The sequence below is a fragment of the Heptranchias perlo genome, chromosome 19 (assembly GCF_035084215.1).
Source record: "Heptranchias perlo isolate sHepPer1 chromosome 19, sHepPer1.hap1, whole genome shotgun sequence".
NCBI classification, from domain to species: domain Eukaryota; kingdom Metazoa; phylum Chordata; class Chondrichthyes; order Hexanchiformes; family Hexanchidae; genus Heptranchias; species Heptranchias perlo.
In genome coordinates this window covers 30925631-30953336 of record NC_090343.1, presented here as the reverse complement: position 1 = coordinate 30953336, position 27706 = coordinate 30925631, and the positions used below count along the sequence as shown (strand labels likewise).

The 27706-nt window shown below is 39.7% G+C and overlaps 2 protein-coding genes across 2 annotated transcripts in view; one reads left to right on the top strand and one right to left on the bottom strand.

The window, feature by feature from the left end:
* The window catches only part of rnf114 (ring finger protein 114), a 30535-nt gene extending 22530 nt beyond the window's left edge, over positions 1-8005 (bottom strand). Inside the window, exons 1-2 of the mRNA XM_068000581.1 lie at positions 7924-8005; positions 1137-1320 (exon numbers count right to left, since the gene is read on the bottom strand). Coding sequence (XP_067856682.1) covers positions 1137-1264 — 128 coding nt within the window. The 5' untranslated portion in view covers positions 1265-1320; positions 7924-8005. The remainder of the gene's footprint in view (positions 1-1136; positions 1321-7923) is intronic.
* Positions 8006-8028: 23 nt separating this feature from the next.
* LOC137335282 (spermatogenesis-associated protein 2-like) lies at positions 8029-26139 on the top strand. Its single transcript, XM_068000580.1, has 3 exons — positions 8029-8125; positions 13105-13536; positions 24284-26139. The coding sequence occupies exons 2-3, from the start codon at positions 13225-13227 to the stop codon at positions 25568-25570; spliced, it is 1599 nt and encodes a 532-aa protein (XP_067856681.1). The 5' UTR covers positions 8029-8125; positions 13105-13224; the 3' UTR covers positions 25571-26139.
* Positions 26140-27706: the final 1567 nt, after the last annotated feature.

Below are 27706 nucleotides of genomic sequence, written 5' to 3'. Positions count from 1 at the left end.
GGAAGAGAGCGGGGATGGGTGGGGGGGAGGGAGGAGAACCTTAAGGGATGGAGTATTTTGCAAGGGAGACTGAAGAAGGTAGGGAACTGGCAGAATGGCCAAAGGCCAGTGTGCATCTTCAAAGCATGCATGTCACTATATTGCATTATGATGTCAACACACACATGTTATCTCTCTACCGACAATGTTTATGACATTGTGTCACAACACATACATGTTATCTCTCTACTGTGACACAATGTCATGACATCTTAGCCAAAATTTTACCAGCCCTGTTAAGATCAGATTTCTGTTGATGTAATCATTGGCTGAGGGAGATCTTCTGTTTGTGATGCAATGGTTGAAGAACAAGAAACAACAATTTGCATTTATATAGCACCTTTAACATAGAAAACATCCCAAGGTAGTTCAGAGGTGTAAGGGGAAAAAAAGCACCCAAGGGTGAGTCAATCAAGGCTCGTCTTGCACATCTCCTTGCAAGGAGTTAAGGAGAATGAGCAGACTCGGGATGCACAGTGTCTGTTGAAAAATGAAACATGACAATGTAATTTTCTTGATTATGGAAGTTCACCCATACACTTGTAAAATATCGCATTTGATTGAAGTGTTATAGTCACAAGCTTTCAGGGTCACACTGGGACCTTATCATGTGGTAAGGCAGATTAAGTTATATGTACAGGCCTTTTAAGAGTATAGTAAAAAAAATTAGTTTCTTTATATGTCTAGACTACAATGCACTTAATCATAGTTATAACTTTCGCCAGGAATTGATTATCCGGTTGCAGCTCAGTTTATCTATTTCTTTTAGCATTCTAGTAATTGCAATTTTGTGTTAGATGTTATGAATTATAGAGCAGGAACTAAAGCACTTCAGTTCCCCAAATCCTTCGCAAACCCAGTATATCATCATTACGAAACCGAGAGTAATACGCGCACTCACTACGGCCGACTGAATAGATCATAGTTCGTTTGAAATATCTTCGTTAAACAAAAAAACACGAGTTTTATAATTTGAATTCTTCCGTATAATAAAAGATAGATATAATTCGATGAGTTTAAATAAACCCATAAACTTTGGCTACGCATTCTGACGTGATGAAAAAAATAAACGAACACACAGCAAAATCGATTCTTACATATGGTTACATTCGACTCGCATGGGATTTTCATAAATTTCTAAGCAAACAGGGCAAGTTAAAGCTTCTTTGTCATCCCCTACTGTATCTTTACGACGTGACGCGTCCTCTTTGCAGTTCGTCGCCATTTCTGCTGTTATCTGTCTATTTCCGCAAATGGATAACGTCAAGTGGAGGCGGGACCCTGAACACAGAGGTGGGGGGAAAAAACAATACTGTACAATTATAATTAGCCAGCCTAAAGGAGGCAGCACCGCCTCTAATTTATCCGAGGGCCACGGCTGTTTTATAGCACCATTGCAGGCTTCTGAGGGGCAAATACTTCCGGTGCAGTATTTACTCAACCTAAACTTGCAAGAGAACTTTCGAGCTTCCTTTTTGTGTTGAAATAGACTTGTTTTAGAAGTGTCAAGTCCGTGACCATATTCCTTGTCTTGGTTAAAAGCGCCAAAGAAATTGGACAATGTGTCCTTTTGGTAAAACGCAGTCTGTTCCGCACTAGATTGTACAAGTAATAATCTAGAAGTCTAATGTGAAACGCGGTTAAATAAATGAAATCGTGGCACCCCTTTGCAGAAAATGGCCCATTCATAAGCACCACGGGCTTAAAATATGTTCTTTAAGTTTTGCTCTATCGCATAGGAATCTCAAACTTTTTTTCATACAAGGTGGCTGTTGCATATTAGATTTTGGTTCCAGAAATATTGTCAGTGGCCTTGTTCTTCAGTCTTGTGCTGGGGACTCCACATCCTACATCTCTACGGTCATATGGGGTCAGCCTCTGTCACTTTTTGGGCAATATAGTTTACTCCTGATAATTAAAAATTGCTTAATTTGAATTGTTCAATCATTCCAATTCAATTTCAATTAGTAGATAATTGGATTTTTTGGACAAAAATATGACAAATATCAGCATTCTTTGGCCTTAGTTCAGAAATAACCCAGGGTATAATTTTTGTGTCATTGAGATTCCATTACTCTTTAGATTTTTACCAAAATTCCTTGGACCTACATCCACCTTCCTATTGGACCCACTCATGTAAAAGCACTGGCAGCACAAATTACCTCCTTTTTTCCATTAATGGAGGAAGCCTGCTTTCCAATAGCTTACATTTTTCTCTTTGGTCCTCAGTCACCTTGTTGATACTTGTGAAGACCAGCTAACGGTTGCTGCGTACCATTAGTCACAGTCTCTCCTCAGAGCAGCAGCTCTGAGAAAAAATGGGTAGGATTTTCCACTTCTGTACATGCTAACCTGCAATTTTTCTCTCATTCGCTATAATGGGTGGAAACATCGCAGTCCAGTGAGCACAGAAGCATAAACTCCCAGCCTATATAGTTAGTGTAACAAGCCTTCAGTCTTCTGGTTACCCATGGCATCTGCGTGGTTCTTACGAACTGTTGTGTTCCTATCTTCCACCCTCCATAAACTTGAGCTCATCCAAAACTCTGCTGTCCTAACTCACACCAAGTCCCATTCTTCCATCAGCATTCATTGACCTACATTGGCTCCCAGTCTGGCAACTCCTTGATTTTAAAATTCTCATCCTTGTTTTCAAATCCCTTCATGGCCTCGCCTCTCCCAATCTTTGTAACCTCCTCCAGCCCTACATCCCTCAGAGATCAGCTGCCTAGGTCCTAAGTTCTGAAACTCCCTCCCTAAACCTGTCCGCCTCTCTCCTCTTTTAAGACGCTCCTTTAAAGCTACCTCTTTGAGCAAGCTTTTGGTCACCTGTCCTAATATCTCCTTATGTGGCTTGGTGTCAAATTTTGTTTGATAATGGTCCTGTGAAGCACCTTGGGACATTTTACTATGTTAAAGGCGCTATATAAATGCAAGTTGTTGTTGTTTGAGACTTGATATACTTTTGCAGAGATAAGGACGAGGTTAAAGATAAGACAGTTGCTTGACTAGACCTTGGAAGAATGTGAGAAACTGTCATACACATTAGCAAACTGTTTTGCATCAGCAAGAATAAGTGATATAAAAAGTCATTTTAGTATGTTCAAGGAGACAGACCAGAAGCAGAGACAAAGAAGGATGTAAGAAATACAGTTTCTACATAAAATCATAATTATGTATCCCATCCTGCAAAGCTTCAGACACTTGGCTAAAAAGCAAAGTGCAGGCCTTGCATCTGTGAGAATACAATGGGAGCCAGTATTCCACAGGAAATGATATGCCTGAAATAAAAACAGAAAATGCTGGAAAAGCTCCCCAAATGTGACCCTGAACTGCCGGTTGCTTGCCATTTTAATTCCCCGTCCCACTTCCACTCCCACTCTGACCTCTCTGTCTTTGGCCTCTTACACTGTTCCAATGAAGCTCAAAGTAAGCTCGAGTAACAGAACCTCATCTTTTGTTTAGACACTTTACAACCTTCCGGACTCAACATTGATTTCAATAACTTCAGATCATAACCACTGCTCCCAATTTTTCGGACAGCAAGTGCTGGTAATGGTTCTGCTGTTGCCATTTACAGCTACTCTAGACTGATCTTTTGTTTCTTAACTTGTCCCATTTACCACCCTCCTTGCCTTGCACTATCACTATCATCCCTTTTGTCATTTAATCACTCTTGCCCTCTACCCTATCACAGACCTTCCCTTTTGTTCTTTCCTCCTCTCCCCCCTTTCCCTGGCTCTGTACACGCTTAAAAACTTTAACTTTTTAACATCTTCCAGTTCTGACAAAAGGTCTTCGACCTGAAACGTTAAATCTGTTTCTTTCTCCACAGATGCTGCATCACTTGTTTTGATATAATTATATGCCTGACAGCAGGCAAAGTGATTGAGAATATTGCAGAGACAATAAAACTGTGAAACAGACATATTGAAGACCAATTCTCAAACAAATAACAAAACATCCCAATGCATAATCAAAGACTCAGGACCTAGACACAGCCTAATTCTGTTCAGTTAATTAGGTAACCTTTATGATTGGCATATACAGGGTGAGACATCTTAAATGTCTGCATCTGAACAATCAAAATGCACCAAAAAATAAGGGCATGTCCCTCCCCATAAGATAGATCGAATGGACAATAGTTAACACCATAGAATGGATAAAGATGTCCGGGACAGATGGCATCATGGGACTAATGCTGTTAAGCTACCAGAAGCAAATATGCTTCAGAAAGATATATAAACTGAGACACTGCCCCCACTAAAGGTAGAAGCAGCTTCCCGGGATGGCAGAGGTCCGCACACCCTACGAACCAGGCCTGATCAGCTCGAAACTTCCTAGGGACAGGTTGTACCATCCTTGTTTATTTGCTATAACCTCATTAGAACATTGTTCCTCTGTCTATAACAAGCTTGCACTTTCGGTCACGCTCGGGCCCGAATCATTGTGGAAGTTATTATTAAGAAGGATTAACAACCCTTGGTAGCATCAATAATAACATATTTCCAACAATGAAGAATTAGCTCCTCAGTCGCTCGAAGCAGAAGAATTGATCATTCTGAGTTTCAAGATGTACTACTGACTAAAGTTGTAAGCATCTCTATCTGTAAAACTGTTGTGTTTTAATGTCATTAAAACCAATTATTTAGAAAAGTTTTCATCCTTGATTGATCTTTATCTCTCGATAACCTAAAACAGTAAAAAGAGAGTTAAAAACCCTAAACCGTCTCCTCCACTTCTCGCAGAACCAAATCAAGGATCTTGTCATCAAAGCAAGAGGCCCTGTTTCTACTGCTGATGCTATCAGAAATTAATTGCAACCACCCAAAACACAGTAGCAAATGTTAATACAGAAGAAGTTCTAGGAGGTTATGCAGAGTCACAATGCCAAAAAATAAAAGCAAAGCCATGGAAAGTATCATTAGAGGTCAGGTGCAGAAGAAAAACAAGCACATAATTCCCTCCCATCTAGAGAAGGGTTCATTGCCTCAAGTTGATACAGGCCTTTAGGCCTGCAACAGCATCTGAACTTCCTTTGCTCAGTAGGCATACACCCAATTGAAGGCTGACACATGTACCTGGCTCATGCCCACTGCATACTAATGAGCCAAAATACAAGGTGGCTCACCTACTTCCAGGCACAGTGCCTCCTTTGTGCCCACACAGGAAGAAGAAAGAAATTGGCCCTCTATCTGTTGGCTGTAAGGATCCTATTTAAGGGCAGACTCAACCCAGAGAGCTTTACTCTGCAGGAGTTTAAAGGAGACTGGGACTGCCTAGCACACTTTACTTGGACAGGAAGTGTGTACTAGACAGACTGGCTACTGACAGCACTGGTTTTTCATTTCTTCACAGAGACTTCCAACTCGCTCTCTTTGTTGGCTATTAATCCTTGAGAATGTGAAAATACTTTTTGGCACTTGGACATTTTCCTCTCACTCAGAGACCAGCAGGTTGTGTGTGCATATGGCAGCATTTTCATCTCCTCAACCAACTTCTTGTCCTACTGCTCTGTTTCTTCACTGCTCGCAACAGTCTTAATGCTCCCTCCATCGCCAGTTCCTCTCTCTCATTTCCTACCACTGTTCACGGTGGCTTTGATCTTTTCCTCTCATTTTCTCCCTTTTATTCTTGGCACCTTTGATGCTCCCTCCCTGGCCACCTCACTCTGTTAAGGTTAACAATTAATTTGCCTTGCAGTTTTCTTTTTGTGCTGCTGTACATAGGAACTGAATGTAATAATTGTTGGGCAGTTATTATTCATGCTGACGGAACTACTGCCTGGGATGGTCATGACAGTCTCAACCAACATTTGGCTGGAGCCTGCTTTCAAAATTTCACACTTGAAAGTCAAGGCTGAACTGGGCACTTAAACAGAAACAAAGTGTTGGGGGTGGGAAAAAATGGAAGCAAATGGTAACTATTATGTTTTTGCATTTTTATGCAAGATATTCTCCTTGGGTTCAGCATCACCAGCCATTTTTGGAAATGAACCTCTCATCTCCTAGAACCAGAATCTACTTTTACCTTCTATCTAATGTCTAAGTAAATAACCCAGGGATTGAACACAGATGGCTTGTGCTGTACTTTTGACTCACTGGAATATAACATACCACCATGTGACCTCAATCTTGAGAGATGGAAGAATGTATACTCTACATCAAACAAAGGCTCAGGCTTAAACCAACAGTTATTTGACACTAGCAGATCTCCTGTGGCATTGCTCGTGGTGAATTACATAGATTTACATTGAATGTACAGCACAGAAACATGCCATTCAACCCAACAGGTCCATGCTGGTGTTAATGTTCCACAGGAGCCTCCTCCCTCCCTACTCCATCTAACCCTATCAACATAACCTTCTACTCATTTCTCCCTCATGTTTTTAATCTAGCTTCTCCTTAAATGCATCTATGCTAGTTGCCTCAACTACTCCTTATGGTAGCAAGTTCCACAGTCTAACCACTCTCTGGGTAAAGAGGTTTCTCCCAAATTCCCTATTGAATTTATTAGTGACTATCTTATATTTATAACCCCTAGTTCTGATCTCCCCCACAAGTGGAAACATTGTTTCTACGTCTACTCTATCAAACCCTTTCATAATCTTAATGACCTCTATCAGGACACTCCTCAGTTTTCTCTTTTCTACAGAAAAGAGCCCCAGCCTGTTCAATCTTTCCTGATAGGCCTAACTTCTCAGTTCTAGTATCATCCTAGTAAATCATTTTTGCACCCTCTCCAGTGCCTCTATATCCCTTTTATAATATAGAGACCAGAACTGTTCACAGTACTCCATGTGGTCTAACCAAAGAATCAGTGCTTTTATGTGAACAGGGTGCTATGCCAAGTAGCATTATCTGATTTATCAGCACGGGGGGTCACCCTGGGAGTTGGGAGCACTGGGAAAGGGGTCCAAGGTCTGTTAGTATTGGGGAGGGCATTTCAGGTACTAACAATGTTTTGAGGAGAACCTCAGGGTTTTGGGACCACGGAAGAAAGATATTCTAGGATCTAGGGCATTGAGAAGGGTGGTTTCATGCTCAGAGCATTTGGATTGTAGTGGAATTAGGGAGTGCTGGGGATGCATCTAAAGTTTTCTGATCACTGAGAGGGGGACTCAGGGGGAGGAGGGAGTCTGGGCAGGGGTTCAACAGGATTGAAGAGGTTTTGGGCATGTGAGGCAGAAACTGGCAGTATTGGGAGTGCTGGCATCTGTCAGTATTAAGGGGGGGGGGTAAGAAAGAGAGAAGGGTCTGCCTTGTGCTGTAAAGGGGCCCAGGAAAATGGCCCTGGAGAGGTGCACAAAGGAGCATATGGGAAAGACACAAATAGAAAGTACTTGCATTTATATAGCGCCTTTCACGACCCCAGGACATCCCAAAGCACTTTACAGCCAATGAAATACTTTTGAAGTGTAGTCACTGTTGTAATGTAGGAAAGCAGTTCAGATCACAAGGGGGTATTATTGTTACACCCCTGAGTTATGCAATGTCTAGTTAGATATTGGGCAGTATGGGCACACACCCAGAAACACAAGATGCTCAGACTGCTTATCTGACATCTAAAACAGGCCCTAAACTTGTAAAAACTGATTTAAATAGGGGATGAAGGAAGATGGAAACAGGGATTAGAAGTGATTAGAACTATTTGCTGACGTGGAGGGCAAACGCCGACACGGGCCGAATGGCCTAATTCAATGTTGTAACTTTACCTTTCTATGTATATGCGTTGAGGATGAGGGATGCTTGCTACACCTTAGTATTAAAGGTGTTAATATTTAATAAATGTATTCATATTAAAGGAAGCTCCTTTATGTATAAATATAGTGGCAGATTCTACTGTGAATTAAAATTAAATATATATTGAAGTCCTTAAACTTACCAGAAACTACACCAGCTGTTGTCAGTTTGACGGCGGCCCCGCCTCCTTCCCCCGCCAACGCAGTGCGCAGGCGCGCCGGCGGCTGCCTGCGGAGCTCGCGGACCCGGAAATTGGCGACAGCCAATCAGACGGCGAGCAGGTGGTGGCGGCGGCGGTGCGCGAGTCAGTTCGGTGACGATTGCTCAATGGAGAGCTTTGCACGGTGAGTCCGCGACTGTGCCTCAGGTCATACCGCCATCGGTATAACACGGCCACGCCGTTACATCGGGGCCGTGGCGAGAAAGAGACGAGTCGTAGGCGGGGGAAAAAAAAATGACTCGAATTGAGGTTCTAGTGAATCAAAGATGGCGGCGTCACATCAGAGGGCAGCGTATATTGATTCAAGTGGTAGTGGGCCTACATTGCAGCGCCGTGACTCAGTCTGGAATTGTTGTGTTCCAGTCGCCAGCGTTATATTTTTGTTTCTGGAGCAACAGAAATGGCATTGCCCAGTGTAACCTCCATCGGTGTTTTAATTTTAAAAGAAGTACACGTAAAACGCAGCACTAAACTGAGCAGTCAGGAAGTTGATACCAGAAAATCTAATATGATGACGAAAGAATCAATTTGTAGTTCAAAATGCAATCTTGTTCATTTTGAAAACGTAATGGATCAAGCTGATAGGGGCAGCTAACCTTTGTTGGACCAGAAATCCCTGCCTTCTGATAAATATACTTTATATATCAGAGCAGGGCTCGGATTTAACCTGTTGAATTTGAAGTAACCTGTTGAATTTTAAGTCACGCCAATTCCAAGAGCCAAGTTTTGGTGTTCAGTTTCTGCAGATAGGCTAGGGTTAAGGATGCTGGAGCATGTAGACAGAGAGATAATTTGTATACCACGTAATTCAGTAATCAACTAGTAGCAGATTTGTGGCATTGCTCACAAGATAGCCTGGAACATATTTGTGATGTTTAGTTGCTAAGATGGAGCTGGCCTGTCCTTAAAGGCCTGCAAAACAATTCCTGGGAAAGTAGTCTAAATAGGTACATCCCAAGGACCAGATATTCAGAGTCAGAAAAACCAACAGGAAATGACTGATTTTGTATATTTAAAACAAACTTCATGTTTTGAAGTGTGGCAGACATGTGTTAGATGTGAGACTTCCTAAATGTATTTCTAATTTGTTTGAAGCAGCTTTAATGCTGATACCAGAAAAGCATCTCTTTCATCAATCTGAATAGATTGTATTTCAGACAGGTTTTTGAAATTGAGTGTATTGTCCTAGATGAGCAGTGGTTGGTAACAACTAATGTAAAGGAATTGATTAAGAACATAAGAAATAGTAGCAGGAGTAGGCCATACAGCCCCTGGAGCCTGCTCCGCCATTCAATCAGATCATGGCTGATCTTCAACCTCAACTCCACTTCACTGCCCGATCCCTATATCCCTTGATAGCCCTAGAGTCCAAAAACCTATTTATCTTAGCCTTCAATATACTCAATGACTCAGAATCCACAGCCCTCTGGGGTAGAGAAATCCAAAGATTCACAACCCTCTGAAGAAATTCCTCCTCATCTCAGTCTTAAATGGCCAACCTTTTATCCTGAGACTATGCCCCCCAGTTCTAGACTCTCCAGCCAGGGGAAACAACCTCACAATCTACCCTGTCAAGCCCCCTCATAATCTTATATGTTTCAATGAGATCACCTCTCTTCTAAACTCCAGAGAGTATAGGTCCATTCTGGTCAACCTCTCCTCATAGGACAGCCCTCTCTTCCCAGGAATTAATCTAGTGATTAATTTACTAGATTGATTGATCTATACCATTTCCTTAACCCTTACTGATTGCTTTAAGGTGTATTACATTTTGTTGTTAAACTGTAAAAATCTTCAGAGGATATTAATATGTAGGCTACAATGCTGTTTTATTGTGTTCCACTTATTGGCTGCAGTTACACACAGTTCAGCTGAAAGCTCTAAAAACTGTTTACTTTATGGATAGTGAAATGTGTGATGATGAGTATGGGCTTTAATGCTGTCACAGCTTAACTACTTTCAGGGTTTAAAATAAAACCAAAAATAGTACTTAACACAGATGAGAAATTATACAAAATTGTGGTATAAATATAATAAGTAATTAATGTCTGAAAATGCCCATTTTCTATTTAATTAGTGCAGATGACTTTCAAAACTCACTTCTGTCTTTCCTGCTGTATGATGTGAGCTGTTTCTTCGTTTGAAGTATAAATACAGACAATTTCATTCTTGCCCATCCTTTGCCTGTATCTCTGCCAGTTCTCATTTGGTATAGTTATTTTTGTTGGTCTTTTAGTTTTCTTTTTAATCACAGGCTGTTAATATTATGTTGCTAGCAAGTTAATATCTTTCCTTGGGTAGTTCCAACATGAGGCTCAGGAACAAAGATTGCTGAAAGTAAATTTGAAATTTTAAAAATTGCAATGTTTTGAAAAATATAGCTGTTCCGAATCATGATGATCAATATCAATGAGGGAGAAGTTGAAGTTTTAGTTGTGACAGATATAGCTTTGGTATACAATAATAGTCTTCCGGCTGCCCCCCACCCCCCCCCCCCCAAAAAAAAAATCTGGCTTGAAGCTTGCCTTATTGAAATATCAAAGCACTAATCTAGCCAGTAGAAATTAAAACAGAAAATGGAAATGTACAGCTGTTTGATCAGCATCTCAGAGAAGAAAGATGGGATAATGTTTTGTGTGTGGCCATTAATTGATTGTTGTAGTTTATTGAAGTTGTTTTCTATACTGATATGTATACTTAACAAAGAAATTAAGACTGCTAAGTAAAGGTTTTTGGTCTAATTTTGAACAAATATTAAATGGCAAAATTCAACATTGTGATGGGGTAAATAGCTTTGTTCTATAAGTTTTTAATGACATCTTTTGGGCAAATCTGTTTGAAATTTTTGTAACAGCACAGCTATGTAGAATATAGAATCATAGAAAGTTAAGGCACAGAACGAGGCCATTCGGCCTATCATGTCCGCGCGGGCCGAAAAAGAGCTACCAAGTTTAATCCCACTTTCCAGCACTTGGACCGTAGCCCTGTAGGTTACAGCACTTCAAGTGCACATCCAAGTACTTTTTAAATGAGTTGAGGGTTTCTGCCTCTGCCACCCTTTCAGGCAGAGTTCCAGACCCCCACCACACTCTGGGTAAAAAAAAAAAAAAAAAATTCTCCTCAGCTCCCCTCTAATCTTTTTACCAACTACTTTAAATCTATGCCCCCTGGTCACTGACACCTCTGCTGAGGGAAATAGGTGCTCCCTATCCACTGTATCTAGTTCCATTATAATTTTATATGCCTCAATTAAATCTCCCCTCAGCCTCCTTTGTTCCAAAGAAAACAACCCCAGCCTATCCAATCTTTTCTCAACTAAAATTCTCCAGCCCTGGCAACATCCTCGTAAATCTCCCCTGTGCCCTCTCTAGTGCCATCACATCTTTCCTGTAATGTGACCAGAACTGTGCGCAGTACTCAAGCTGTGGCCTAACCAATGTTTTATACAGTTCTAGTATAACCTCCCTGCTCTTATATTCTGTGCCTTGGCTAATAAAGGAAAGTATCCCGTATGGCTTTTTAACCATCTTATCTACCAGTCCCACCTTCAGGGATCTGTGAACACGCGCTCCAAGGTCCCTCTGTTCCTCTAGTATCCTCCCATTTATTGTGTGTTCCCTTGCCTTGTTTGCCCTCCCCAAATGCATTACCTCACACTTCTATGGATTGAATTCCATTTGCCACTTTTCTGCCCACTTGACCAGTCCATTGATATCTTCCTGCAGTCTACAGCTTTCCTCCTCTCTATCAACCGCATGGCGAATTTTTGTATCATCTGAAAACTTCTTGATAAGCCCCCCATATTCAAGTCCAAATCATTAATATATACCACAAAAAGCAAGGGACATAGTACTGAGCCTTGCAGAACTCCACTGGAAACAGCCTTCCAGTCGCAAAAACACCCATCAACTATTACCCTTTGCTTCCTGCTACTGAGCCAATTTTGGATCCAACTAGCTACTTTCCCTTGGATCCCATGGGCTTTTACTTTTTTGACCAGTCTGTCATGTGGGACTTTGATAAAAGCCTTGCTAAAATCCATGTAGACTACATCAAACACGTTAGCCTCATCGTCCCTCCTTGTTAGCTCCTCAAAAAATTCAATCAAGTTAGTCAGACACGACCTTCTCTTAACAAATCCATGTTGACTGTCCTTGATTAATCCGTACCTTTCTAAATGACTGTTTATACTGTCAGAATTGATTCCAATAATTTGCCCACCACCGAGATTAGACTGACTGCCCTGTAATTAGTAGGATATACTTAAATATCTCACATCAGAGGTGAAATCTTCCCAATTTTTGCAATCCTTGAGGGGTGTGTCCCTTGTGCAGCCAGTTTTGTTTTTATGAGGGTAAAGATTGCAGTAAGAAATAGTTTTGATCAAGAATGGGGTTTTTGTTTTATGTAAAATTATATTGGCATATTTGTACCCCATTTAACTGAAATGCATTTTCAAACACATAGCGGTTCATTTAAAGAAATTCTCATGACTTGTGTTTGGGAAAACCAGATATATGTACACCTTGAAGAACACATGCCTACACTAAAGACTTGGGTTTTCCACTAAGTCAGATAGAAAGAGCCTACAGCTTTGCTGATGTTTACCAGCACAGTCATCTTTAAACCTAACTGACTACTTTTGAGAGTTTATTGAACGCTTTTGTGTTCTTAATAGTCTGGAAATCCCATTGTAGTATATTTGTATTATAAAAAACAGTATTGGTTGTTAGCCTGTGCATTCCAGTTTGACATTTTAGCTTTGCAACTACTATTCTGATATATAAATTACTGTGCTGATGATTCATTTTGGTCTGGTTTGATTAATTTTAGCTGATATAAATGCATGTTTTTATGACCGCATAGTCACTTAAGAATGAGATTTTTGTTTCTATTTCCCTTTCTAGAGGGGATTTTTATTTTATAATTTTATAACAAGCATTTGATAGATTAAGGCGTAACCTCAACTGATTTATTTACCATTTTCTCTCCCTTATCTAAACTTTAAGATGTCTAGGTAGTGATTTGTGTTACTGTAGCATAGGCTCTTTGTGTTCCTTCAATTTCATTTCTAATTTTTTTTGTCTTCCTTTCATGTTACAGTTAGGAGCATCACTTTCCCTGGCATCAGTGGTTGTAATCTAGAAACTACTTCCAGTCTGAAAATAACAGAAAGGCTATGGACAAGTTGTGGTGAACTGAGTCCCACACAAATAATTCCTAATGGATACAAATAAAATCAGAGACACTTTGTTTCGGAAATATGTACAGTTTTGTGAATTAAAATTGAGTGAAATGGATCACATAGTTGATGATGCAGGCCTTAAGAAGACAGCTACATCCTTACTTGATTTATATCACCATGAGTCCAGTGAAAGATTTAAGATGTTTAGATTTTATGATATGGTGGAGAATTCCTTGAAGATGCTCAGAACATCAAGTTTAAGTGCGCTTCTCACTGCCTTTGGAATTCTGGAAACCTTCTGCACTAACCTCTTTCTATATCCCTGGAAAAAAGAATTTAAAACAATAAAGGTACAGTAGACAATTTCATATATTGGGATAGTTTGGAGGGAGGTTATAAATTAAACACTGTAGATGCAAGTGGATTTACTAGTAAATTGCTTTAGAATATTTGATGTTAGATTCTTTTATTTTTTTTTATAAACAAAAGCATTAGTTGTAGTGTGGACATTTCTGACTGGTGTACCCAGCTTGCTTTGTGTACGAACATTGTAGGATATTTATAATGTTTGCTAAAGACATCTATTTGTCATTGCAGGATGTGAAAAAAAAACCTCCACAAGCTATCATTTGCAGTGTAAACACAGTCTTAAGCAGCTAGTGTCTTTTAATTAAGAAAATTCTTTTAAAATCTTTTCAAGAACTTTTTTCCAATAATTTTTAAGGAATTTTGAAGGTGAAAGCAGAATATTTTGTCTAGACATTCTACACAGGACTCACGGATGCCAATGTGGATTTTAGATTTAAAGTGTTGGTGCTGCATAAACTGCAGCATTTTAATTGACCGTGAAAACTTACTCATCAAAATCCATTACTAATGCTGATTTTATTGAATATAATGCAAACATTTACAATAGGATTGCCATAATTCAATAGGAATGGATCTGCTTGAATGTTAATTTAGAAGCTCCAGGTCCAGGATTTATTGTGCAAATGTAGCATTGAGTTATACAGCATTTAACATTTCAGATTGAATCCTTGGCTTGTGCTGTGTTAGCTAATTTAAGTGGTGCAGGTACCACAAATTGCCTTGGCAGCCTTGGGCTAGGGATGGGGAACATCAGCTTCAGTCTGGAACATGAAATAATTATTTCACTGAAGTACAGGAGGGCCACTGTTGCCAGCATGAGTTGTCACCTTCAGGAAAGGAAGAATATTGAGGGAGAGGTTGACCCGTCTAACTGAAGTGTTTAAAGAGACTCATAGTCTAGTAATGAACATCAGTTTACAGTGAAAGCTGTACTGCAACACTAAAGATTCAAAATGGAATCCAATAAAACCTGTTCATCTAAACTGCTCACAAATGAACTTTTGAGACACTTTAACCTTTGTAATGCTTCATTTGTGTGTGGTGGGGTGGGTGGGGGATGTCCATGTATGATCTTAAGCTATGTTGTGTTACTGTAAAATTGGATCCAAGCTCACCACATCCCCTCCCCTGCCCAAAACTTGAGTGACCTGGGTCAACATCTGATGTTGCACAAATGTGTGCAGCAATCAAGTTTCAAGCCTATTTTGATTCATATTGAGTCCAGTTTCTATTGGCATCCTGGGCTTTCTTGTGAGAAAAGAGAAATTTGATTGCTGCACACATTTGATTGTTGACCCAGGTCACTCAAGTTTTGGGCAGGGGAGGGGATGTGGTGAGCTTGGATCCAATTTTACAGTAACACAACATAGCTTAAGGTATTAAAAGATTACATTTAAGCATTTTACAATATATAAAGCATTTTTTAAAAAGTTAGTGGAGTTCCCAGAGTTTCAATATATCCATTTAAACTAAAATTTACAGTAATTTATTTTAAGTGTTTTTCTGATCACAGTAGACCTGGAAGTTGATGCAGCGCTAATTCTGTATGGCCGTATTCTTGGGGCTAAATGCATTTAATGGGCTACAAGCAGATGCTCCTAATGCAACAGCAGATAGCTATCACATATTATAAGGTGTGACACTCCTATTATAAAGCTGTGTATCCTCTGACTTAGTATCTGGAATGATGGCTCCTGGGCTGGCAGCTCTCTGAGTTCCTCTCCTTTGCAACACTATCCATTACCATCTTTTGCACTTTTCCCCCATGCCTCAGTCATCATCCCCCTTCGCAAAAAAAAATACCACCCTCAACCCTGCTGTGCTTACAAACTACTGCCCTATCGTCAACCGCTTTCCTCTCAAGTCCTTGAACATGCTGTCACCGCCCAAATACAAGCGCATGTTTGAATCTTTCCAGTCCTGCTTCCACCCCTACCACAGCACTGAAATGGCTTCATTCGGAGTCACTAATGACATCCTCTGTGACTGTGACCGTGGTACATTTCCCCTCCAGATTTATTCCACTTCTATGCACCCTTTGATACTGTTGACCACACCATCCTCTTCCATTGTCCAACCCAATGAGACTGCCCTTGCTTGGTTCCACTCTAACCTATCCAATCATAACCAGACCATCTCCAGTAATGGCTTCTACTCCCACCATCACACTATTACCCCGGCGTTCCCCAACGATCTAACCCCTCCTCGTCCACATGCTGCCCCTTGCCAACATGATCTGAAGACATGGGGTCAGCTTTCACATGTATGCTGATAACACCCAGCACTACCTCTCCACCTCTCTTGACCCCCTCCACTGTCTCTGTGCTGTGAGTCTGTTTGTCCGACATCCATTCCTGGGTGAGCTGCAATTTCCTCCAGTTAAACTTTGGGAAGACTGAAGATGTTTTTGACCCCCGTTACAAACTCAATATGCTTGCCACTGATTACATTCTCCTCTCTGGTCACTGTCTTAGATTGAACCCGACTGTTTGCAACCTTATCGTCCTATTTGACCCTGAGCTGACCCCACAGCCTCTCCATCACAGACACCATCTCTGTCACATCAGCTACTTCCATCCCTGCCTTAGCCCATCCCATCCATGCCGTTTGTCACCTCCACACTCGACTATTCCGATGCTCTCCTGGCTAGCCTCCCATACTTCATGCTCTGTAGACTTCAGCTCATCCAAAACTCTGTTGCCCAAATATTCTCCTGTATCAAGTCCCACTCATCCACGCTCCTGACCCACAATTGCCTCGATGTCCACTAACTCCTCCAATTTAAAATTCTCGCCCTCGTGTTTAAATCCCTTCACGGCCTTGACTCCTCTTTTTCTGTAATCTCCTCCAGCTCTATTAACCCACCCCTACATACACACTCCCATTTCTTTGACTCTGGTGTCTTTTGCACTGCCCCCCGCCTCCCCTCATCCAACAATGGTGGGCATGCCTTCAGCTGTCTAGGCCATCCACCTCTCCACTTCCCTCTCCTCCTTTAAAACTCCCCTCTTTGACCAATCTCCCTTCTAATATTTCCATTGGTTTGGTGTCTGTTTTTGTCTGATTTCACCTCCTGTGAAGTGCCTTGGGAAGTTTTTCTATGTTAAAGAAGCTATATAAATGCAAATTGTTGTTATAATGAGCAAATGCATGGGAGATTGGCTCAATTTAACAGTAAGTAAGTGTTTTCACTATAGAACACCCTGGGTTGATTATGGTTTTGAGAGAGAATTCTGTTGAGTTGCAAATTATGATCTTTACCACCAATTGAATTGAATATTGAAGCTTTGTTTTAGCAAAATTAATAAGGTTTGAGTAATCAAAATAGTAGTATTCCATTAAAAGCAGTGGAATCTTATTAATTTTATAGTCAGGTGCTGGGACGAGCTGACAAGCCAGATGATGGTTCAGATGTTGCAGCACAAGCTAATATTGCCAGCAAAAATCTTGGCTGTGGAAATCAGAGCTGATGTCTGTAAAATTGACAAGAATGGTTCTTGGATACCATTTCAGCTCAGTCTGTTATAAACATTGTACCAATAAAAAATTAAGAACACTTTTTAAAAAAAAAATCTATTAAATTAAAACGTTGTCAGGGAATAGCTGAAAAATGGATGCCAATCAACATCTATATGCTCAGATCATTTATCAGATTGGTTGACTGAGCTGCAGATCCTGTGTTTAAGGATGGGGGACATTAGTGTCACCACTCCCCTCAAACAACATAAACATTTTAAGAACAAAAACAGTTTTTAAAAAAAATCTAGTTTGAAAGTGAGGGAAGCTTATTAGAAATCAATGAATTTGAGAATAGATTGGAAAATATGTAGGTTTGTTCTTTCAGTTTTCGCAGAAGGTGTTGACTCTTGCTGGAATGCTTTCCACAGCCACTGTTGGCTTTCTAGTACCTCAGCCAGGTGGCCATACACAATAATCGTCAACAGTCTATTTGTCCAAGGAGGGCATCATATCCAAACCTGATCCTGTCCTTATCTAACATGTACACTTTCCAGTAGGGGTCACTGGATACAAATCAGCAGCAGCAACCCTAGCTGATTTTCTAAGCACAAACCAATTGTAGTGCCCCAACTGCTGACCAGGCAAAGCACAGCTAACTCAGCACAGACCAATGATTCATCCTCAGACCTTCTGCTCTGTATAGTTCAGTACCACACCACAAAATGTATTTGCATATACTGCTCATAGTTCCTTTTTGGGGACTACTGCTGGGAATGTGAAGAATTATAGAGTTCCTTTATTCAAGGCCCACTGTTCAAGCTTATCTAACTGCAAAATTTAAGTGACAAAACTAAGGTCTTTGGTTTAATATTTCTACAGTATCAGCCTGATTTAGTTGGTAGCACACTCTCCTTCGAGACAGAAGGATTTCAGTGCCGTACTGAGGGAGGAACTTAAGATAGACAAAACTCCAGAACCTAATCATTTCCATTTCAGAGTATTAAAAGAAATAGATGAGGAAATTGCATTAATTATAATTTTCAAAAGCTCTTGATTCAGGAATTGTGCCTTTTGGATTGGAAATTTGCAAATGTTATTCTGTTGTTTAAAAAGGGAGTGAGAAACCAGGTAACTACTGACCTATCAATTTTATATCAGTTGTGAGGAAGCTACTGGAATGTATTGTCGGAAACAGTGACTGAGCACTTGGACATGTTATGAGCTGATCGGAGTCAGCGTGGAATGTACAGGCTTGGGTGTGTTCTTCCTTCTCTCTTCCCCCCCCTCCCCCACTCCCCTGCATAGATTGTTAGGGGTACTAACGTAGTTAAAATGCAAGTGACTATACTATTAGTGCGAACAAGTAACCAAGTTTGCTGGAACAGTCAGTGAAAAGTAGGAACCCTTGAAGCTTGTCTTTGTTTGCCACAGTTGGCAACTTTGGTGTTCTACAAAATCTCCATCACCCAGTGATGGAATATCCTAAGTCTTTTTTGGTGGGAACAATCCTTCACTATTTAAAACAATCTATCATTATTAGTATATCGTGAATATGCTTTTCTAAAAGAATATATAAAAATTGGACTGGGATGTATAATGGGTTAGCATACCAGTCTTTCCAACCCAAGTCCCTGAGGTTAATCCTGCCCTGACTAAAATGCAAGTCTCTTCTCTCTGTCAGCTGTAAAGATGCCATGTAAAATATCCTCAGAATATTACTTTAGGATGACTTAGGACAAGAGGACATAAATTTAAATGAGTGAAAAGTAAATTCAAAGCAGATTGAATGCAAAAATCTCTACTCAAAAGTGGTAAATTTTGTAATAATCTAATAGATAAGGTATTGAGTCAGACATCGGGTGAGATCAAGAGGGATGAGCTTTGATGAACTAAATAGCCTTTTCTTGTCCATGGCTTCATGGGCAGTCTCACCAGTTCTTAGTGGTTGCAGGCTTTCAGTACAAAGCTGCCCATAATTATGTACAAATTGGCACTTACAGTTTGTAAGCCAGAATACATGCGGCACCAATTGAGTAAATTACAGAACATTCACATGAATTATTAAATTAATTTCTTATTGCTACGTGGTCTGACTTGTTAGCAACAGGCAACTCAGATGAAAGAATACAACATTCTAAGATACGGTGAAGCAAACCATGGTGAGAAATATGGTAAGTACACAGGAAATTTACATGAAGATAAATTTTTTGAATTAGCATAGTCATTGAAAAAGCAGCATTAAGATGTGTAGGAAATGAGAAAAATTCACACTGGTTCAAACAGATAATATTCTGAATTTGGAGTTAAATCACAGATTAGAAAGAGCTTTATTCTGCACCTGTCTTATGTTGTACTTATACCTGACCTTTATCAAAGTGTAGAAGATATTCTATTCCTCAACACTGACATCCTAACATGGCACTGGAGCATTCAAGTTTCGAATGGACTTGGACTTTATAAAAAGGTTAGGAGTAATTAAAACATAAGAAAAGATCATGGATTATTTTTGTTGCTCTTCTCTGCACTCTCTCTAAAGCATGGGTGTCGCACTCCTTTTATATGGTGGACCTGATCTGATGTTCTGGCACTTGACGTGGGCCACATTCAGCAAAATGTTATCTAGACACACTATTTCTGCAGTTTTTAGCATGCAGTTCTTCAAAACCATTTCCCGATAGAGGATTTTTGATGACCCAGCTATTTCATGGGCAATCACATCACCCGCCTTAACTGCAGCATCACTTACGTGGCACGCATTAGTAAATATTGATTGCTGCTTTTTCAATGACTATGCTAATTCAAAAAATTTATCTTCATGTAACTTTCCTGTGTACTTACCATATTTCTCACCATGGTTTGCTTCACCATATCTTTGAATGTTGTATTCTTTCATCTGAGTTGCCTGTTGCTAACAAATCAGACCATGTAGCAATAAGAAATTAATTTAATAATTCATGTGAATGTTCTATAATTTACTCAATTGGTGCCGCATGTATTCTGGCTTACAAACTGCAATTTGAGAACCTGCATATTTTAAGAGGCAAAGTACAAAAGGAACAGCAAAGACCATTGACACGGTTTTAAAAAATAATTAATTTTGCTTTTAAGAAGACTAGATTTTCTTTTGTAAGAAAGCTGGTAATTGTTTTTCTCCTGTGAATCAGTAGCATGGGTTCAGCTGAGGCAAAATAGCTACTTTTTAAGTTAAATCATTGATTTGTTAAATTTATCATCGCTATCATTAAAAAGTAAATGGTACAAATAAAATGTTATCAATGGAACTAGGCATGGACACATCTGCATCTCCAAGATTTATGGATTGTATCATTAAGATTCCAATCACCAGGACAGTCTTTCCCACCAATCCTATGTTTCAGATACCCTGCTTCAGCAAGATCCAGCCCTAAATATTTGCAATGATATGGCTGGTCTCCTGCAGCATAACATGGAGCAGGAATCTAGTCACCTTGTCACTCCACTGTGTCTAAACTGGTTCCATGCTCTACTCTATTCAGCACCTTTTATTTGGTTGGAAAGTAGAGGTCATGTATGTGTTTTCAAAAAAAATAAATACATGCAGGTTCTTGACATTTTGTGCAGGTAGGCATGGCAGATCCAAATTCAGAATATCGAGCTTGTGATCTAGTGTTTCCTGGCTATATCCTGTATTCTTCTACTTCCAAGCATTTTTTTTTGGTGGTATCTCAGTTCCTGTAACTCTTGACTTGTTCTGACTTAGGATTTGTATCTTCAGCCCAGTTTTTGTAGGATTATTATAAGATGGGTTTCTGCCACTGGAGGCTCACTACGAGTTATGTACAGTCTACAGATAATTCAAAGTTGCTTTTAGCACTGAAAAAATTGAGTTATCCATTAATGTTTTAAGTGAATTCTCGGAATGTGGGCATGCATTTATTGCCTCTCCCTAGTTGGTCTGGTTTGATACAACTGAGTAGCTTGCTAGGTCACTTCAGATGGCACATTGGTGTGGGACTGGAGTCACAGGCTGTGTAAGGACTGCAGTTTTCCTTTCCTAAAGGACATTAGTTGAACCAATTGGGTTTTTACAACAATTCAACGTTTCCATTTAAAAAAAAATTGAATTTAACTTTTCAAATTGATGGGATTTGAACTCGTGTCCTCTGGATTAGTAGTCCAGGCCTCTGTATTACTAGTCCAGTAATATAACCGTTGCACTACCGAATTAAGCAATGTAAATAGCACCAAATTTCTACTTTCCCAATTATATTATCAGCTCATCTGAATGAATTGACATTTAATTGATTACACTGTATTGCTGGAGCTCCATCTTGTGCCAGGAAAGACACACTACAGCAATTGTTTATTCCACAGATTTTATGTTTTTTTACCCCTCCACTCCTGTCCTGAAAATGCTGATTATTGTTGGGGTAATGCTGCCAACAGTTCTCCAGTACTTTACCTGAGTGGTCAATCTTCATGTGTGTGCTTAGACAGTAAGTGTGGGCAGACTATTTGTCTCCCAACACCCATACAAGCACATTTTTTTGTGGCAGTAGTGACTGCATATAGATCAGGAGTGGGAACCCTGACTCTATGTACAATCTGCTCCATTATGGACTCTGTCATGATAACTTTATTTAATCTCCTGCAGAAAGGTTCTGTAAAATTTCTATTTCCTCAATCCCCGTCCAGAAGGTAAATCAAGCAAAATTCCAGAATAAGCAAGTCTGTCTACTTTCATTTTTGACATGATGTTGCATTCTATGGCATGATGTTTCCAAGATCCTAACAGTTCAACAACCTTAATTTCTAGACACCATTCCACCATCAGCATCTCTATTTATTCTTATAACAATTCCTAATCAGATACTTATCCATCTCTTTTTCCCCAAGCTGTTTGCACAACTTTATCTGCAAGTCTCTTACACATATTCACTGCGACTATAAGTTTTTGTCCTCTAGTTCTTTGCTGGCAAAGTTAAATAAACTGGTTGCACATGCTAGCCTTGACTCCAGAAGTACAGATTCTGTACAGATTTTGTCTGTCAGCCTGTTTTCCCTCTGATTGCAACTGCAGTGCACTCTTTGTCCTAATGAGACTTTCCACGTGTTTGAAACGATTGATCACATCGTCATCTTCTTCCATTGCTCTCCTACATGGTCCAGCATTGTGGGATTGCCCTTGTCTCCACTCTTACCTGTCCCACTATAGCCAGCATGTCTCCAGCAATATTTTTCCCCCCTGGATAGTTACCTGTGAAGCTACCCAAGGATTCATACTTAGTCCCCTCAGTTCCTCATTCACACGCTACCTCTTGGTCACATATTCCATAATCATGAGGTCAGTTTCCATATGTATGCTGATGACTCCGAGCTCTACATCTCAACTACCTTCTTTTGACCCCATGCGTGTGTCTGCTGTCAGACTGCTTGTCTGACATTACGTTGTGGATAATGTATATAAATGATCAATACTAGGATGTGATGTGAGGGATATCAAAGTTTATTGACAATGCCAAATAGGGAGGAGTAGCAAACAGCCAAGAAGCGTAAAGGAGGATACAACAAGTTTAGGAGAATAGGCAGTTTAATACAGAAAAATGTGAGGTAATACATTTTGGGGACAAGTTTTGTTTAAAAAAAGTGAAAATATACCTTAAATCGTAAATTTATTAATGCAATGGAGGAGCAAGGTTGGAAATCCATAAATCCTTTAAAAGTAGATAATCAGGATTGAGGGGGAACGTCTTTACGAAGGCAAATAAATAGGATTTGGGCTCCTGCTAAAAATTAAGTTTCCTTGGCTCAGTTCAAGCTGTGCATAGCTTTGGTATCCTATTCAACCCAGAACTGATCTTCCAAATCCTATCCACCACCAAAGCTACTTATTTCCAACTTTGCAACACTGCTCAATTCTACCCCTAAATCTCACGTATTATTACCAAAATTCATATCCACGCCACATTTAGACTTGACTTCGCTAGCACCCACTTTGCCAGCCTCCATAAATTGCAACTCATTTAAAAGTCTATTGCCCTCACCTTGTCCTCCTTGCCAACCACCGCATCCTTGTTGATCTACACTGGCTCCCTAACCCCCAACACCCATCAAATTTTAAATTCTTGCCCTCCTCTACAAATCTCTCTACAGTCTCAGACCATTATACCATTGCAACTTCCTACAGCTTTATGCCCCTCCCATGCCCTCTGATTCTGACCTTCCGTGCTACTCCCTTTCCATCCATTTTACCAGTGGTGGCAGTTTTTGACTGTCTTGGTCCAATTTTCTGACACTCCTATACCTCTTTGAGTGTCTACATTTTTCTTTGCCTTTTAAAATCCCTCTCAAACTGCGTCTCTGCAACCAAATGAGTCATCTCTCCCTTCCCACAAAGGCTTTCATCTGTTCATTTGTTCCTCCTATAAAGCACCTTGGGATGTTTTTCTACATTAAAAATGGTATATAAATGAAAGCTGTTGTTTCTTGTTTTTTCTGTTTCTGTAGTCCTCTAACTGTTAATTTTCTTAGCTTCTGTCTTTTTTCTGTATCATCTTTTCCCTGTTCTTCATAATGATGCTGCCTAATTTCTAAGGCGCTCAACTTCAAAGCTGCTTAGTGAGAAAGAGCAAGCCAGGCTTGAATGGAACATTACTCACCATTTCTGCTCAGAAAGGCTTGTATGTAGTCAACTGTCTTCATTATTTCATCATGAGTGATTGAAAGCAACACAAATATTTAATAAAATATTTTACTGGTTGGGAGTCAAAGGAGGAAAATGAGATGAGAATTATGCAACGTGCTAAAATAGAGCATGGATCATTTTTTGGAGTTCTCAAAGTAAAATGACTTGAAGCTCTCTGCCAAAATCATTTAAAAAGTCTTCCTCATTGGCCATGCTTTGTTTAAGAACATGCTGATTATCACAGTAAAATGTTTTGAAATCGTGTTTGGTATAGATATTTATACTTTGGGGACAAGAGATCTTTGATGTCCTCCTAAATGTTTTTAAAAAGCTTTACCATTTTATTTACAGTATTTTTGTTTACATGGAACAAAATAATTAGGAACTTACACTATTGCAGATTGTTATAATTTTACTGAATCCTCAACTTCACAAATGAGTTCAAATTTAAATCCGATGTCTGTCTAATATTTGAGTATACAAGTTGTATCAACTTGCCATCTCAGTTAAAGGAAGCTGCATGAAAAAGAAATACCATGTAGGGAAAGTTAATATGTTTGAAATTGCTAAGAATATGACTCATTCAACTTTTCTTTCTGTTCTAGACCTTTACAGGGCATTTTGTCTACTATATCAAATCTGCGATGTGCGAAGATGATATTTGGAATATCCTACATCATATAGGATATTACCATGAAAAGGAAACATGTGAACTGAAAAACAAAGTAAACACTAGCCGTGTAAAATTGATTTCTTTTGAGCTCTTCTTGGCTGGAATTGAATGTGAGAATTTACTTGAAATCTGTTCACAAATAAAAGATAAGGGTTATTCAGAGCTTAATGTAGTTGAAGAACGAAAAAACAGCACAGAAGATGTGAGAGGTTGCATTGATGCAATGAAAAGACAACGAAGACTGATGGAAGGCTTGCATACATCAGTGGCTCGAATGGACTTTCGAAGATCAGACAGTGAACGGTTAACGAACAATTACATGAAACAGTTGATGTACAAACCTTCACCACCTGTAGATAATGTTGAAAATCATTTGGAGAAGCAGTTAAATAAAGTTCATTTGACACCTGTACGTCGCAAAAAAGAAGCGGCTTATGGCTCTTCTTTTGAGGACACGACTGATGAGATTTTTCGTCCTACACCTTCCCTTCTTGCTATGTCAAGTTCCCCTCGTGGAGGGTCAGAGGAATACTTGCAGTCTCCAAATGATAGTTGGAGAGCAGAAACCAATCTTAACACTTCTTTCCTTGCACTTGATGACCTGGATCTTTACACAGCTGAAGATCCTAGAAGCACTTTACCACAGAGATGGATAGACACAACAAATAGTCACGGTACGAGATTGATAAAAAATAATGACCGAAGAGGTATGTACCTTGAGACCCCATACCTTACCAAAGAAAGTGTATCTAGCGCAGTTGCGTTGGGGAAGTGCCAAATGTGTGGAATATCCAGTGGTACCTCAACTTGCCAAAAATGTGACGAGGTTCTTTGTAACCAGTGCCAACGAGATACTGGAGAATGTACACTTTATCCTTGTAGACATGAATATCCAAGAGTAGTGGGTACCTTATCACGCTCCTCATCTGTTCAAAATGATCTTTCTGTGAGTTCTGCTCTGAAAGAGAAATATGCATTTTCTGCCATTTCGCAGCATCAAGAGCGCTTACCCAGTTCCAAGGGCACCAGCATATTGCGCTGTGGATTTTGTGACAAACCTGGTGCAAGGTTCACTTGTGTGAACTGCTCGAAGGTCTCCTGTGAAGATTGCAGGGCTGTTTATAATCAGGATTTATGCAACAAGAATAAGATTCACAGTTTCCAGCCAAATGACCAGCTCAACTTCAAATCTAGTAAAATTTATGGTGTATACAAATGAAATGTACAATCTGGAATAATGATGCATGATCAGCCCTGGAAAAATCTATGCTGAAAATATTTAGAAAATAGGCAGATTGTAGAATTAAAATTTTGTTGAAATACAATTGCTCACTGTGATCTCATGTACCTTAAGGTATTTAAGTTGCTGCTATATTTTTCAAGGGCTGATATATGTACATTAAAAGCTGCTTTGATCTAAAATGTTCATGCCAGTGATACAAAAAATGATGGTTTAGAAACTGGACCAGACAAATATTTTGTAACCATAAGTGAATGGGAGACAACAGTCTACAATATTTGATGTTGGAAGATTTAATGTAAAACTCTTATGTTTATATAAAAGAGCCTTGTTATCGATGTGCAAATTTTCTCTTGCCTTTTTCTAATGTGATGGTGTTTCATAATTATTTTTTACTTACAATAGGTGAGCCAGTGTGTGTTTTCTGATAGGCACCCTGATCCTGTTCTGGCATCTCTTGGCTTATCCATGCATTTTTTTTGTTGAAAACTGTTAAATAATTTTATGATTGCTTGTACGAATAAAACTGTGCGTCTGGCAATGCTAAATTCTGGTGGTTTATTTTAGGCCAAAAAGTTAAATTGTGTCTGAACCTAGGTTAACATCCTTATGCATTGATAAAACTGATTTATTCTTTTGAATTCCCAACACTGAGTACACTTGTTCTTAACTTTTGACTGTCTTGAGTTTTGAGGTTGGTGGATCCCTCCCTTGCCCACAGGCTTTAATATCAGGAGTGTTACCACAGTGTCTTGTGACACACTTAACTAAATTTGATGTATTCCATTTTCTAATGAGACAAACTATAAACGAATATTTTAACCATATTCAGTTTTAACTAGCTCTTGAACTCTTGTCCATGGTAACCTGATTTCTAGATAAGTTCCTCATAAAGAGATTAATTGATCTGTCAGTTTATCAATTATCTGTTCACTAACTTGTTAAGATAAATGTAAGATGTAGTCATAAAACTTTTCCTACTCTTTCCTCCCCTTCTGAAAGTGTTGACTCATGCTAGGGTTCAGTTGTACAGGCACTGTTCCTTACTCAAGTGGTCATTCATGTGAGTTTTGACATAATTTAAACCTTTAGCCCCAGTATCATTCTGTGAATCTGCTCTGCACCCCCTCCAAAGCCAGTATATCCTGAGGTGCGGTGCCTAGAATTGAACACAATACTCCAGATGCGGTCGAACCAGAGCTTTATACAACTGTAGCATAACTTCTACCCCTTTGTATTCCAGCCCCTTGACATAAAGGCTAACATTCCATTAGTCTTTCAAATTATTTTTTTGGCCCTGTCCACTAGCTTTGTGATTTCTGTACGTGGACTCCTATAAATCTCTGCTCCTTCACAGTTCCTAGCTTCTTACCATTTAGAAAATACTTTGATCTATCTTTCATAGGTCCAAAGTGGATGACTTCACACTTCCCCACATTGAACTCCATCTGCCACAGTTTTGCCCACTCACTTAATCCATCCACGACCCTTTGCAACTTTGCTCCCATCTATGCTACTATACTACCTAACTTAGTGTCGTCAGCAAACTTGGATATGCGGCTCTCTATTCCTATCCTCAGTTCAAATCCCTGGGGGAATACCACTCGTCACATCCTGCCAATTAGAGTATATGCCCATTATCCCTACTCTTTGTCTCCTTCCTCCTAATCAATTCCCTGCCCATGTCAATAGGTTGTCTCCAATTCCATGCGATTTCATTTTTGCTAGCTGTCGCTTGTGTGGAACCTTCTGGAACTCCATATAAATAACATCCATAGACACTCCCTTATCTACCATCATAGTAACCTCCTCAAACAATTCAACTAGGTTGGGTACATTTACTCACTCTAATCCTGTAAAGCACCAGCTCAGGAACATGCACTCATGGTATTTTGCACTGGGTGATTAACATAGTATGAGTGAGCAGGAGCAAGTCACAGTGGCACAGAAGGAACAGGAAACAGTTTCCCATCCCCATCAGAGCCTATAATACCAGTCACAGCATTTCACAGGAATGCTCACTGTTGCCAAGCAAGTCTTGGACTTCATTGTTTCTTCCTCTATGGACAGTTTGGCATTTTACATTACGACAGCCATTGATAGGCACTTCAGTAA